Source organism: Epargyreus clarus, unplaced genomic scaffold, assembly GCF_041222505.1.
Source record: "Epargyreus clarus isolate Ecla_fem2 unplaced genomic scaffold, WU_Ecla_fem_2.2 ptg000002l, whole genome shotgun sequence".
Taxonomy (NCBI): domain Eukaryota; kingdom Metazoa; phylum Arthropoda; class Insecta; order Lepidoptera; family Hesperiidae; genus Epargyreus; species Epargyreus clarus.
Window position 1 is genome coordinate 6200945 of NW_027332210.1, and position 17015 is coordinate 6217959.

At 35.1% G+C, this 17015-nt stretch overlaps 1 protein-coding gene across 1 annotated transcript; it reads right to left on the reverse strand.

The window, feature by feature from the left end:
* Window positions 1-12062: 12062 nt before the first annotated feature.
* Crz (corazonin) lies at window positions 12063-12877 on the reverse strand. The gene is made up of 2 exons (XM_073076752.1): window positions 12671-12877; window positions 12063-12265 (listed from the first exon to the last, which is right to left on the reverse strand). The coding sequence occupies exons 1-2, from the start codon at window positions 12875-12877 to the stop codon at window positions 12167-12169; spliced, it is 306 nt and encodes a 101-aa protein (XP_072932853.1). The 3' UTR covers window positions 12063-12166.
* Window positions 12878-17015: the final 4138 nt, after the last annotated feature.

The following is a 17015-nucleotide window of genomic DNA, read 5'->3' on the forward strand; positions in this document are numbered from 1 at the left end:
AACTTACTTCACAAGGGCATTAGTGAATTCATCGTCACAAATAGGGGTGGTTTTGTTAGTTGTAACACCCCTACTTCTAGCATGAAGTAGTTCTTAAATTTCTGTAGAAAGGTTTGAATGCCGACTGCCTTACATACACAATCTTACCCTCAGGAGAGTCAATACATTTGTGATCTGCTTTAGAACCTTTGTTCTATATGAACTTGTTATATTTGAAGGTGGTAGAACCCTTTGTGGTTCGACTCCGGCGGCACCACCGCCACACTTATTTCTACCTAATAACAGAAGTGTTAGGCGCTGCTGTGTTTCGGTTTGAAGGGTGTGATAAGGGAGACAGACTTTTCCGAGGCGTTCCAGCTTAGTCCTCAGGGGTAGCGGCGCGTCTGTGGCCGACCGCAGGTAGGAATATCTAATCCTATCTGGGGTTGATTACAGATGTCCATGGGCGGCGGTAGCCACTTACCATCAGGTGGACTGCATGCTCGTCTGCTACTCTTATATTATAAAAAAAAATAAAAAAAATATATGGAGATGATTACAATGTCCTTGGGTAGTGTGACTATTTACCATCAGGGGATTACTACCATCTCTTAAAACAATATTATTTTAATCATACTTTTACTTTTTTGCAGGAAAATTATCTTTTTATGCAAAATATGACAATTTACATAAAACCAACTGTTTTATACAATGGATAAGCGAAAAATTAATAAGGTTTTAAGTTTGTTCAACTGTGTATGACTAAATATTTTACTGTTTTAAGGAGGAAATAAAACTTTCCTGAACTATGATGGTTTTTAAAACATGGTGGTAGGCCCCCAGGTGTCCTACAGTTTGCTTTGCTATTTACTCGTAAAAATATATATTAAGGTTAAAGTATACAAAAATAATTCCCTCATTATCATAAATAGTACATATTTCGTATATAATATCCTAGATGATGCCCTTTCCACTTCCCTAAAGAACCGCGCAGGTCGAAACACATTCATTAATACTGTTATCGGGCTTTCATTAAAATGCCTTCGTCTTGTAAGCGCACGCGCATGGGACACGAAAGTGCGGGATCCATTCACTTTTGCTGTGACTTTGCTTGTGGTTTTTCGAATTTTTACAAATTCAGTAATTAATAATTTGAAAAATATTCCAAAATGAATTTTATAACATTACATTATCATGACGTTCGAAATTACATGGTATCTTCATTTAACTAACGCAACATATTATTATTACATATTACGTAACGTAACATAACGCAATGTAATCAATGTTACGTTACGCTTTGTTACGTTGCGCAAGCAATTAATTATCTTTTAAACATAATTTATTTCATTTATTTGCCATAAAGGTCATGTAAGATCACGTAAGTTAACTTAAATACATTATACAAATACAAATAATTTTACAAAATTATGTTTTAAATTATATTTTTAATACATTGTTGCATTATGGCATTTATTATTTTTAATCTAAACAAAAAATCATACCAGCAAATAAATCATTTTTTAAATCTAATTAACATCAACAAAATAAATAAAATAAATATTCAATAACTAATTAAATAGGAAAAGGAAGGAAACGTGCAGCAAGGAAACGCCGCCAGCGTTTTGGGAACCATGCCTCACACGGAAATTTTAGATGGCTTATTTTATTTATAATTTTCTTGTATATTTTGTAAATAAGTCCTTTTTTAGTTTATAGTTTATTTTATTACTTAAAATTTCATATATTTAGTAATTATAATTGTAATTAACACAGATATAATATTTAACATCGAATAAAGTTTACGTGTAACCATTAAATAGGCATAATAAATTATTGAAAACAAACAATATATCATAGATTGATAGATCAATCAATAAATTATCACAATAATAACAACCAAACAAACAAACAAACATTTAAGCCACAGCTACGTCCTCCATACCTGTTTTCCATAATAAAGTTTGAACAGAACATAATATTAAATAGCTTTTAACATTCCGTCGCCTATCTTAACGTCGCCGAGACATTTATATTTAGCCCAATACGCGTCCAATGTTTACCTTTTTGACTCTTTATCACTGGTACTTTTTAAGGTTTGTGATTTCTTGGGGTCTCCGTAATATATTGCCATGTTTGAAATGTTTGGGGTACCGTATTAGTGTTTAAGGAGTGTTTGTTGCGTAGTATTTTTTCTGACATGGTATTTTGAGCATGGTTCATTTTTTCGCAGTGTTCTTTTTGCGCAGTGTTATTTTTGTGCAGCGTTCTTTTTGCTTAGTGTTCTTCTTGTTTAGTGTTTTTTTCACAGTTGAGTGTTTCTTTTAAGTGTTTCTTTTCACGTCATATGATGTAATTTTGCGTAATGTTATACTCACTTCAGCGTGTTCTTTTTAAATTATGTTCTATCTATTATTTTAAAGAAGATCTTAAAGAAGAATTGTTTCTAATTTAACAAAATATTTAAGTTTAACCAGAAGTAATACCAGGTACTTTTTTAAACAACAAATATTTTGACGTCAAATATATTTTTTTACATTTTTTTAAGTTTTTTGCTTAATGCGGAACCATCACAAGAAAAATCATTTCAACCATCTTCTTAAAGGGATAGTGAGGAGTGAGTGATTTGTGTTTATTTGCCTCACGTATTGAATGCTTTAAAACCTTTTAAGTTCCAGCACTGAGCCGATAAGAATGTTATAAACTTGTAATTAATTGGACGTATTAAAACAGCTTTTAATTTTTTTAGTTGCCCACGTTTTGTCTCGCCATTTTTAATTAGTTTAAAAAATGAGTTTATGTTAAATTTGGTATTTGCATGCTTTTTGATAGTGTGGTAATTGAATGAACTGAATGAATGATGTTCACATTTAACCATAAATATCTAAGATTGATTGTTTTTATGATCCTGTATAAAAATATCATAAGTAATTGTCGGATAAGTTTTCGTAATAAATAGATTTCAGTACCTACCTATTTATTACGAAAATATGTATGAAATGTATGTATAATCAATTTTCACATAAACTTAGACGTTGAAAAATTTATTTAAAATGAACATTTTATGTGATTTCCATATTTTAAAAAAAGTCACATTTATGTTCTTTTTTTACTTATAGCATTTTTTTCTGATGTATTCAGATCGATATATTCTTCAAAATTGTGAATATATCGAGTATTATTTTGTCACCTGAACACTCAATTATTATTATATAATGTGCCTGACGGGGAATCAAACCTGCAACCTCTGGCAATTAACATTTCATTGTAGTCCATATTTCGATATATGTACCTACCTAATCTAATAAAGAAAAACCTGCATACATTTTCCCAGATGCCTCTACCGTTAAATATAGGGGAAATAGCATAATATACTTAGCGCTGATACAACGCACGGCGCAGTAGACACGCCAACAAATAAGATAACAATACGCCGTTCGCAACCTCCTCACGTTTGTGATACGGTTTTGGGACGGAGCTATCGTACTGCTCTCTACACGTCTTGATACTTGACTCCATGTACACTCAAATAGCGTATCTTATTTTGATTTTAAGTTTAGTTAAAAATAGTTTTATTCTGCTTTTATTTTGAGTACCACAACATAAGTCCAATGTGCGAAACCTGTGAGAAAATTTTGTTACACAAATTTATTTTACAATGACATTTTATTAATAGATGAATTGCACTGATATAGGGTAAATAGTATAATATACTTAGCGCTGATACAACGCACGGCGCTGTAGACACGCCAACAAATAAGATAACAATACGCCGTTCGCAACCTCCTCACGTTTGCGATACGGTTTTGGGACGGAGCTATCGTACTGCTCTCTACACGTCTTGATACTTGAGTTCTTAAGTATAAATAATATGCTGAAAAAACCGTACCTCTTTTGATTTTAAATCGAATTAGAATCAGTTTTATTCTGTTTTTTATTTTGAGGACGAAAACATTAAATTCACCACGTCCAAAGTGACGATACCTTCGTGAGGAAACCTTTATTCTACTCTTTCATTTTACAATACTGATTAATAAATAAATATGTTAGATTTACAAGGCAGCTCGTTGTTCAATATCACTGGTTTAGGGAAAATAGCATAATATACTTAGCGCTGATACAACGCACGGCGCAGTAGACACGCCAACAAATAAGATACTCGTAACAATACGCCGTTCGCAACCTCCTCACGTTTGTGGTACGGTTTTGGAACGGAGCTATCGTACTAACTTCTTGGTCTTGATACTTAAAATTATTTTATACCAACAGTATTTAACTCATGCGGCTTTTCAGAGGCTCATCTTCGCGAACAATTAATACAAGCATAAGAATAGCAATAGGAATTTTGAAGGTGGTAGAGAACCCTTTGTGATCGACTCCGACGGCATCACGACGACACACTAAAACGCGCAATGTTACTGTGTTACGCTTTGATAGGTGGTAAGAATGACATACCCATGCTAGTCGTTCCAAGCATTTTTACTATCTCATGTAGAAATCTATTTTTTTCTAGGGTTGATTATACACATCTTTTTTTATATATATTTGAGCCTAACGATAAAGCAGACGTGCTTCCTGACATTTGCAGCACCACAGGAGTCCCCAATGCATCGCCGGCTTTGAAGGAGAGCTCTTTTGCACCTTTTTTGAAGAGCCCCATGTCATAGCGCTCTTGGAATACCTCAGTAGGAAGTTCATTCCACATCTTACACGTTCTATCTATCTACGGGCGGCAGTAGCCACTTACCATAGAAAAACCTTCTCATAGTTAACACATATTAAAACAAATACACACTTACAAGTACCAATCCCTTTCAATCCACGCACACCAAAATGGATGATCTCATAAAAATTATATCCGAGGCGGTGTATTTAGATGGGAGCGTCATATTGAGTGCTTTTAGCGTGTAGCGTTATTGTTACCTGCATTGTTACATTACTGTATTAAATGTATTATGGAATAGCTGTAGCTTATTGGTTAAGACTGGCTTGTGCCAAGAATTGTTACGTTTTGTAAAAGCTATGAAAGTCGTGTGTAGTCTTGTGGGATAGTGTTAGAGTCAATTTTATCGAATGCTTTACGAATTTTGAAAGATGTGAAGGTTTGAAGGTCCCCGTTGTGGTTCGACTCCGGCAGCACCACCGCCATACCTATTTCTACCTAATAACAGCAGTGTTAGGCTCTGCTGTGTTATAGTTTGAAGGATGTGGTAAGGAATACATACTTTCCGAAGCGTTCCAGCTTAGTCCTCAAGGGTAGGCACATCTGTAGCCGACCTCAGGTAGGAACCTAATCCTATCTGGGATTGATTACAGATGTACATGAGCGGCAGTGTGCACTTACCATGAGATGGACTGCATGCTCTGTAACTCCTGTCATAAGGTTCGGTCCCGCAATCCAACGGCTAACTTATTTTTACCTTCAAATAGCAGTTAAGCAAAGATCAGTTTTAAAAAAGTTTAAGGCGCCGCTGCAAAATATATGCATAAATACCTATGGGTAAAGTAAAGCTTCTGAAGTCCCAAGTACTACAAGGTTTTCGCCCTTTAAGTAACATAACATTGAGCTTATATAATGAATTTCTTTTCGTACTAAGGTTTTGACACATTTTGAAAACTTGAAAAAGGGAGGTCCTTACTAAAGAAATTACCTTTTTTTTGTTTACGAGGGGGATACCTTCAAAAGGTACCCGACGACGTGGGAGCGACGCCGGGTTGTATGGGATTTTTACCGCACTAAAATCCCCCCGATGGTCGTCCTCAACGCTTGTTGGAGAACTCCGGGATCTCCGAGGGAACACAACCGGAGTCCTCCAAGCGCGATGCCCGGATCGGGCTCTGCTCTAGGGGAGCGTTCGTTCCTTCCACAACATCTGGTGATTACGACCACACATGCCGCCGTCCTTCCCGGGGTAGTGGACGGTTACTAAAGAAATTACCTACGAATTCTTGAACTTTCTACGATGTCATAATATATTTAACAAATATTCTTGAATCATAGAATACGATATTCATACCATACCACGTTATTTTCATATAAAAACACATCTTTCGTATTTACGACAAGAAAATATTGAAGTGACTGATCAATAAGCATTCCTATTGATATTCACCGCGGTACCGCCGTGCAATATTGATGAGCAGTAGCTGTGATTCGTTGCTACGTGTGTGGGCTGCCTGCACCGGTCATCCTGTATCACTGTGTAAACTACCTTATTTTTGATGTTATTGGATTGTAGGATTATTTAATAAGTGGTTCATAAATAAAATATTAGCTACACAATTACGTTTCGGTTAATCCAATGGGTTACGTAACAATATAGAGAAAGAAAGATATAAGAAACATATTTCATATTATTTAAGGTAACTAATCCTAGCTCCAAATGTAGCTATAGCTTAAAATAATAGCTCGTACAGATGGATAAATAAAATAAAAAGAAACAATATTATTTATTTAAAATAACCAATTTAGATAGATATTAATAGCCTGTAATAATTAAGAGTATAATTACTAAATTATAAATGATATGATACATACCTACATCTATGTATTCGTATGAATAAGGATAACTTCTAAAAAATATATACTGATGGATTTATTTAACTATAGGCACCAGTCTTTAACGATCACGAAAGTAATTTCTGCCACCTATGGACATATTACCTTTACAATATTATGTTACGACAGATACTGCTTAAAATATATCTTTAGACAGTAATTGTATTAAACTAAAAGGTAGGTATGACAGACAGATTTAAAAATGGACGCTCAAAGGTAATAAAAATCCAATTCCCAGTCGAAGGTCTCATTAAATGACTACTTGAACAAATTACAGAGGAACGTTACAAAAATAAAATATGGCGGAGAAATTTTAAAATGGACGCAGCAAAATCAAAAGTCATTAATGTCGAATAAGTTAAAAAGTTAAGCGACGGGAATAATAAATCATTTTTTATTTCATCTCGCAACGAATTTTTCAGTCTTTTTTCATCAATTTAACTGAACAAAAAGTGGCACTCAATTGTGAGCTTTACGTATGTTTTTTTACGTGACGTTTAATAATTTCGACCAATCAGCGGCCGTGTTTGGGGTCCGCGCGCCGCCCTCCTGCTTTTTGATTGGCCGGCGCGTAAACCAGATTGTGCGATGGCGGGAAACGGATTTAAGTTTAGGGCATCTCATTCTTACGGTTGCGGGATGTGTCTTAGTGGCATCGATGTCGATAGATTCGATAATTTGTTTTATAAATACGAGATGTTGTCGGAAAAATGCTAACGATGTTATGTTTAGACGCTAGAGCCTATTTCAGTTCTTTTTGGAGTCGATAGCTTACAGCTGTTTATGGTTTTTGTTATACTTATGACTTTTTTTATAGGCAATATAGGAGTAGCAGACGAGCATGCAGTCCACCTGATGGTAAGTGGCTACTGCCGCTTACTTAGATATTCCTACCTGAGGTCGGCCACGGATGCGCGCTGTAATCAAAACCAGATAGGATTAGATATTCCTACCTGAGGTTGGTCACAGATGCACAGCTACCCCTGAGGACTAAGCTGGAACGCCTCGGAAAAGTATGTCTCACTTCCACACCCTTCAAAACGGAACACAGCAGCGCCTAACACTGCTGTTATTGCTGTTGCTGCTGCGGCAGAAATAGGTGTGGCGGTGGTGCCACCGGAGTCGAATCACAAAGGGTTCTATCATCCTTACCTACCTTATACTACCTTGGAATTGTAGTGCAGATTTGGTTAGGTGTTATTATTTGTAGATAGTTAATACCTAACACTATGTATTTCGACTATAGTAGGTATCTGGATAGATATAGCTAATATATTATTTTCTATAGCGTAGCGCCTACCTACGTAACGCCTACGGTAGTAGATAGATTAAATCAAAAAAGATTTGGTTTAAATGGCCACTGTCACCCATTAAAACAATAATCAGACAGAATTGGAATACTACCTGACTTCCGTCAAGGCCTTACTTAATTAAGCCTCGATCAGTGAGTCCCTTATGACTCTTTTCAAGGCAGAAAACAAGAGCGTTTTACAATTCTGTTGCCAGGCAAAAATAAGTTTAATCCTGGTGCCCTTGGAACTACTCTCGAAAATTTCTACTGGCGTTAATCTTATTATAATTAAACAGATGCCATTTCAATTTAAATTTGACTCATCGACAAATACGATACTTGTACGATATGTTCGATACTTCTTAAAAATTCTATCGACAATGAAATTATCGATTGTGGCCCATCCCTACCATGCCTTAATTGAGTCTGGCCGAAGTTTGCAGAACAATATTGAGTGTAGACGTCCGCTGGGCTCAGTTTCCGCTACACAATAGACTGTTCAATGAATTTGGTTTGACAACCTTTGGTATCAAAGTATGTATTAAACCGCTCAGTAAGTAGCCATGTTATACGATATGATATTTGATTAACTTGATGAGTATTTTAGAGTGGTTTTACTACTTTTTAAACGATGTCCCATTAGGTACGTTACCTAAGATATCTGGTATATATTTTTTTCTATACAAAGTAGCCTCCGAATACGTAATTAGTTCCCCGCATTCTCATTTCGTGTAAGAATTACCTAATTAGGTACACGTTACAAAAATACACGTTGTATTTTGTATTGTTTTTATTTATTTGTATACCTACCAAGAATGGTCTACGGTTATTTGAAAATGAACGTAGGTATATTAAAATACTTATGAAGTGAAAATATGTGAAAAATAATGAGAATTATTTTGTAGCGACAATCGTAAAAACATGCATCCTATCCTAAAAACATACATAAAAAATTCAATTTTCCTAAAGGTAATTTATTAAAATCACTGCTTTTTCAAGACAATTAAATATTAATGATTTGACGACTACAGTTTTAGCTAAGCATTTATTCCCCGCTTAATCATTTCAAAAACAGAAAATAATTCCCAAGCAGTAATTGCGAGTAGCATTACACACGAACACCTACGCATTGCCTAAATACAAACGACACGATAATGGTGCCGGCCATCGTTTACCAATACCATTCTTCAAAGTTAATACCCACGTAAATGCCTCCATATTATATCCTGAAGCTTAATATAAGTGGGGTTACCATCGGTTTTGATATTGGTGAACAATATCAGCCGGCTGTCCCACTGTTTTTTCTATAATATGGGAGTAGCAGACGGATGGTAAGTGGCTACTGCCGCCCTTGCACATCTGTAATCCATCCCAGATAGGATTAGATATTCCTAAATGGAATCAGCCAGGTGCGCCGCTACCCATAAGGACTAAGCTGGAACGCCTCGGAAAAGTATGTCTCCCTAACTACACCTTTCAAACCAGAACACAGCAGCGCTCAACTGCTGTGACTAGGAGGCAGAAATAGGTGTGGCGGTGGTGCCGCCTTAATCGAAGCACAAAGGGTTATACCACCTGTAACACTACACTACAAACAACACTAGATCCCGCTGTTGAGCTACTTTCAGAATGACGATTGAAGCCATAGTCTGCCCAGCTGGGTACGTGAAGATTGGTAAAATTCACACATTCTTTAAGATTAAAAAAAGGCATCTAGCTTTTCTCGCGATCCTTGCCTTAAGTATTAAAACCAATAATAATTTGAAAGAGTTTGAAAAGTCAGATTCGTGTGTGAAATTCAACCGAAAAACCTCCAAGTATCAACTTTAAATTAATGCATGGGTTTTCACAAAGTAAAGCTCATGACTATAACATGACGATCAGCTCTAGTTAGAACCCTATACCACATAAAGTTGATTACAGATGTCCATGGACCGAAATTACCATTTATTTATTTACCGGTGTAAATTACTTCAATCATAAAATAAATGTAAAATTAACTTATTGTTATTTAAAGTTTAGTCCGCGTAAAACTGCTAGTCCGCTATGAATATAGAAATGAATCGTTTCGCCATAGCAAATTATATGAAACCTGCTCGCAACAACTTCAGTGCCCTAACCATGAGTTTTTACGTTTTGACAAATATGTCTGTTTTGGTATTTGTTTACGTATTTGCCCATATATTTCCAATCTGCGCTATCCCCTATCCCCTAGCGGATTGTGTCAGAACTAGGAAATCATATGACCAATACGTAAACAAATACCAAAACAGTCATATTTGTCAAAACGTAAAAACTCATGGTAAGGGTACTGAGCGGACTAGCAGTTTGGCGCGGACTATAACAAACTACTTAGTTCAGAGTTCCTAAATATCCTAGTTTTACATTTACATGGTAACCCTAGGCATAACTATAATGACACTCGTTACAAATGATAGATGAAGCACAAATTACCACAAATATATACCTCCATATTGGAAAACGGTTTATATCAACACCAAAGAAAATACAATCTTATAACTTGTATATAAAGTTGACTTTATGTTGCCATTCAATGTACTAAGTACTTAAGTCTTCTTGTACGTTCCGATTGTGTAAAACCTACTTTATTGGAGAACCTTAAGGTTATATTTGCAATGTAAGGAGTGTACAAGTTTCTAACAACGTGCAATTTGGACCATGTTCATGAAACACGTATGTAGTTATTTGAAATTATTGCTCTTTAATAGTCATGTACTTGTAATGCGATAAGGTAGAAGATTGAAAGATGATTATTTTACAAACCTATAACACTCAAGGCTTTGAATAATTTTAGTAGGTTTCTTAAGTAATTACAACAATATCTTATATATAAAATTCTCGTGTCACAATGTTAGTTACCATACTCCTCCGAAACGACTTTACCGATTTTCACCAAATTTTTTATGCATATTCAGTAGGTCTGAGAATCGGCTACTATCTTTTTTTCATACCCCTAAGTGATAAGGGTTGTTCACCCTTAACATTTTTTTATTTATATGGCAACACAACGTTTGCCGGGTCAGCTAGCTTCACTAGCTTAGTATAGGTTTCTCTTTAATTTTGTCTTTATTTAATTATATCAATACAGTGAAGTAAGTGAAGTTATCTAAATTATTAATTTATATACCTACATTCACCTAAGTTATAAATATTTTCTTAATCCGGAAGATGACAAGAATTATTGAGATGACAATAATTTTCCCAGAAATTGTTAAAGAAATTGATACGTATTTTGTCAGACATTATTTACAATTGTGTTGTACTTGAAGTGACATCTAGCGGTGAGTAGTCGTACTATGTATAAGAACAGTATGCTACAAATGCAAGTTAATTTGCTACTCACCGCTAGATGGCACTTTATACAAAATTTATTAGTAACTATTTAAATTGTAACTAGATGGCGCTATTTTCATCGAATAACTTTGCATAAAATTATAAATTAATAATTATGAAAAATAATTTAGTGAAATGTAAATATTTAATTTTTCATAAAAACTAAAAAGCTTTGCATGAGTTAGTATTTTTCAGCTGTCATTATGATAAATTATATATGTTCATCACATATTTTAACCATATTTGTTATTTTAATTTCAATTTTTAGGTAGGTATATATGTACCCTATGTATCTATATTGTATATTATATATTATTTTTCTAAAGGAATAGAAAACAAACGCATATGTCTATAGGGTATCCGTTTATTTCATTTAAATTACAACGTAAATATACAATTGTCATCAAACAACACACAGTTTATTTTATTATTCTATTTAAATAAGATTTTCATTTTCAAAAATATACAATTTTAATATAGTTTGTACGTTACTTATTTCTTTTTTTTTTTATAGAAAATTAATATTAAAATAATTTTAAATATTTTGTGATGTAAATAATATTTATGGTGCCTTAATTAATGCATAATTCCAGCCAATTACGCATTAATTGCCTTAAAATTATAATTGTTTATATAACGTGATTTTTAGGCACAAATTTTGTGAATGAATACAGGGTTCAATAACATATTAATTAATTTATCTATTTTAACCATGTTAGGTAAGGTTAGGTTAGTTATCCCAGGATAGCCTATCTTAGCCCTATTTCATGTAGCAAATACATATTTAGTTCCAATAATTTATAAAACGAGCAATTTCTACCAAAAAAAATCTCATATTTTATCTCCATTTACAAATACAAAAAATAATTAAATGGACATTTTTGAGTCTTTATAATACGTATCTTATTTTACAATAAATAATTTATTTCTTATACAATAATAATCTCAGAATCTTTGGCATAGACGTCTGGCGGCCATTTTGTTTATTGAAAAGCATCGAAGAGCGCGTCTTGATTGTGCTCCAACTTGTATCTCTTGGGCTGGTCGGTCTCCTCGTCAGAATAGTCGCAGGGCACGAATAACTGTAAAATATTAAAAGTATTGAGTTGCTTTCCTTAAGTTTAGACTACAAAAATAGTGGAGCTGCAGCTTCTAATGATTTCAAAATGTATTAGTATCTCATACAATTTATTTAAACCTTGGAACCATGAAGCTCACGTTGCAGAATTATGGATCATACGTTTTATACAGATAGTCATTACATATAAGAATTGACATTATATAAAACTCCTGTACCTATGTTGATTTGGGATGATATGTATATATCTAAACAATATAAGATATACCGACAACAATTTATTAAAGTTTATAAATTAAAATAATGTACAATTACAAGTATTAACAATTTACAAGTATAGCTATATTAAACTTTCATACATATAGCTGCAATGGGTCAATTTTCAGTACGTAATAGTTCATGAACAAACCCTTTCATTATAAGGCTTCCCTTCCAGCAAGTACTTCAGCTTATGCATCTGGCACGGGCTGAGAATCTTCTCAATGTTACCGGCTAGGTCCTCTCGCTTGTGCCCATCCCGCTTCCCATTAGTCCAGCCCCGGGAGTATTGGAACGTTTGCGCTGCCACCGATGTGAGTGCCACGAAGATTAGAAGGAGGGTTACATTCGCCATCATTGTGCGTCTGGAAGTAAGGAGGGTAGTTAGAAAACGTCGCTTCATGTTCATATTCGACTGGTTTTTACCAGCTTCGCTCGCATTAAGAGGGTACAAAATCTCACGACAATCGGTTTTGTATGGTTATGTAGTTAACGGGTGTTAGGAGTTAAAGTTAGCAAACAAACGAAGAAATAAAAATCACATTTATTTATTTATTTATGACTGAAGTATCAAACGAGCATGCAGTACACCTGATAGCTATATGGATAGAACAGGGGTGCCTGAAGCGGATCACAGTTGCGTCCTGCACGTGAGGACTGATGGTCACCCCATATCAGGTAGCCTGCACAACTTCCCTTGGACATTTACTTGCACTTAACTTGACAAGAAAATAAAGCTCTTTTACACCGTACCTATAGTCATATCATAGTAGCTGATATTGAAAAAATAAATCAAGTATTTTCAAATATTCCTTGAGACAATATAGGGTTGTTGCGAATATCAGTATCAGCATCAGCATCCGCTGATTATCAGCTTTCTTTTACATATCAGCATCAGCATCCGCATCCGCAACAAAAGATGCTGATATTTAATGCTGATATTGAAATTGTAACGTGTTCGTTGAAGGCGGGACCGAGCTTAAATCACGTGGAGTTTTAGCCAATCACAGAAGTTTATAAACACAAGTTGTCATCAAACAATCATTCGATTGTTTTGACAACGTAATTTGGTCAGACATCAATAACTTTCGATCATAGTTCAATCAATCAATAACAGAAATATGTATTCAATTCATAATGCCACATCCAGTGAAAAATAAATGCCGACTTCTGTGTCACTGCCGAGTGGAGGGTAGCTGAAGTGGATGTTGGTTTGGTTCTGAAGTCGGTGCTAAATATATTTCGTTGGATAACGGCGTAAACAGCGTGTTTAATATGAGCGCCGGCTTCGGAGATATGTGCTGAGCCAAAATTTGTTTCAGTTGATTTTTGCTTTGTAGTGACATGGAAGTCAATTGTATTTTTTAATTAATTTTTTTTTCACCTTTTTTAGTGATGACATACTAAAAATCTTACAAATGCACTAGTCGCCCTTACGATTTTTGAAAGTTCCCCTCGATTTCGCTGGATCATCATCATCAGACCCTTATTTTCTTATAATGGAACTACTTTGGAAATATCTTTTTTTCCAACAAAATAAAAATCATCCAGTTCGGTTCATAAACGACGAAGTTATCCGCGAACAAACATGAAAAGACATATATACGGTAGAATTAAGCAACCGCCTCATTTTGTGAAGTTGGTTAAAAAAGACTATTCTCGTAAGGGACGTACAAATACCTCAGTATAAAATATATTTATATTTAGTATTTTTAAATATCAGCATCAGCATCAGCATCAGCTGATCTAGTAAAAACCTGCATCAGCAACAACCCTGAGACAATATTCCATATTGTTATAAAAAAATTAAAATAACATCATCACTTTTATTAAAAACCAGTGTTCATCTCAGTTCAATTATGTGAAGCTTTTATACATATTCATACAGCGTAAAACCTTAAAGGCTTCCAGTTTAAAAACGCATTTGTTACTATAGTTTTCATAAGCGAAAGAAACCGAGTGAAAAATATGTAGATCTAGTGCATTATGTACACAAGAATGGCGTTAACTCGTGCATCAAATTATCCTATGCTAAGGTCAGTTTATAGAGACGACGATTTTCAGTCCTCTTCTTTTCTTATTAGTCGATTCTCCATGACTGAGGATCGTGAGCGTCAAGAACAGCCTTGTCTATGATAGTCTTCCGATTCTATGCTATCTCTACGGAATGGTAGTCTACCATTCCATGGAATTAGAATTTCAGTAGGAACATATTGATAATTCGACCCTGGAGGTATCATCGTCTAATAAATCTGCCTAATAAATGGAGTATTAAGCGCTGCTGTGTTCTGGTGTGAAGGTTGTAGTAAAAGAGACATACTCTTCCTAAGCGTTTCCACTTAGTCCTTGGAGGTAACAGGCAACTTCAGGTAGGAATTTAATCTTATCTGGGATCAATCCCGCCGCTCAATGACATCTATATCAATTACAAATATCATTAAGTGGCAGTGACCACCTAATATCAAGTGGACCACTCTGAAGGAGGTAGAACCCTTTGTGGTTCGACTCTGGCGGCACCACCGCCACACCTATTTCTACCTAATGACAACAGTGTTAAGCGCTGTTGTGTTCTGGTTTGAAGGCCACACCCTTCAACTCAACCACTATCGGGGGTTGATTACAGATGTCCATGGGCGGCAGTAGCCACTTACCATCAGGTGAACTGTATGCTCGTCTGCTACTCCTATATTATAAAAAAAACATATTCTCGTTTTGTGATTTGACATCACTAGACATGCAAAAATAAAAACAAAATTGTCGTATTCCATTTTGGAACGGATAAGTCCCAAATCCGTCGGTGTCTAAGTTGAAAATTGAAACTCCTTTGCACTCCCCCACATAAAAAGGCAACCTTTTTAAGGGGTAAGTTCATACACTAACGACAGTAAACAGTGTAGGTGACGATATTCGTTTACACGGGAATTATTTGCAAATATTTTTTAAGATCACAAAGAGATGAGAGGTATATTGTATGCGTTATGTAATAAGTCAAAACAATGTAGCTTATGATAATATATATTTTTTATATGTAACAGGAGATTAAAGCACTGTAGTTTCGGTAAAATATAGTGGTCTTTTAGGAGAGTTATTTTAATTTGAAAGGTGGTAGAACCAAAGCATTTCGATCAGGTTGGTACCACCGCCACGTCTAATTCTAGCGCGAAGCAGTTCTTGTATTTCAGTAAAAGGGTTTAAATGCTGGTTGAAATGCATGAGGCCATTATCTTAGTCATCTTCATGTTTCATGAAAAACCACTGTACTATATTAAATTTAACGACTCGCGTGGCGGAGTGGTCACCATACCGGTGTGACGTGCAAAGGGTACCGGATTCGATACCCGCCCAGACAGATATTTAAATGATGAATTTAGATATATGTTCTGGGTCTTGCTGTTTGGTATTCCTCTTTGTATACAGCTATAAGTATTTAAATATGTTACCACACATAAAAATAGGAAATATTTTGATTTATTCTACCTTGAACAGAAAAATGAAATTTGAGTTGTGCGGTTATTCTCGCAAAGCAGCGATATGTCCATGGCAGTAATCACATACTATAAGATGGCCTGAATGTTTTTTTACTTTGAAAGTATTTTATCGATTATTCACAAGACTTCCACTTCTGGACGCAACTTTTTGCAATAAGTTAACGAAACCCATCCCATAAAAAGCCCTTTTTGAGGGTACCAAGGTAACGTTTTTACATCCCACGCTAAACTTTTAAAATTAAATTCATCCAGTTTTCGGCAATGCTTTATTTTGGTGGCAGGTTTTTTTTTGCGTAACTTCTGTAGCCAACAAACATGCAATCTACGTGAGAGTAAGTCACTGTTACCGTTTAAATTTGTACATAATTCAACCAAAGTCCAAATAAAGAACAATGTCTCTGAAGACTAAGTTGAAATGCTTCGAGTAAGTGTGTGAACTTAAAAAAAATAAATTAGGTTTTTTTAATTATAAAGGAGTCCACCTGACTGTGGCTACTGCCGCCCATGGTCATCCGTCATCAACTCCAGATAGGATAATATATTCCTACCTGAGGTCAGTCACAGATGCGCCGCTACCCCTGAGGACTAAGCTGGAACGCTTCGGAAAAGTATGTCTCCCTTACCACACCCTTCGAAACGGAACACAGCAGCGCTCAACACTAATGTTATGAGGCAGAAATAGGTGTGGCGGTGGTGCCGCCGGAGTCGAATCACAAAGGGTTCTATCACCTTCAAAGTGTGTTCTAGAGTATTCAGGAAGTTAAATAGTCTACGTCAACCATAACTAATTTAAGTCCTCCTATATTTAGTAGTCATAAAGTAGCATTCTTTAATTATAAAAGAAATTCAGTACCATTACGTCTATTTGTATCGTATTTTAAAACCTACAAATTGTTCCATCATTTAGCGCTCAAGTAACCGTCTTCCCTATAATTACTGCAATTAGAACACTGCAAGAGCGCTTCGTAATGACAGACCTGTAAAAATATCTGCACAGTTCATTTTGTT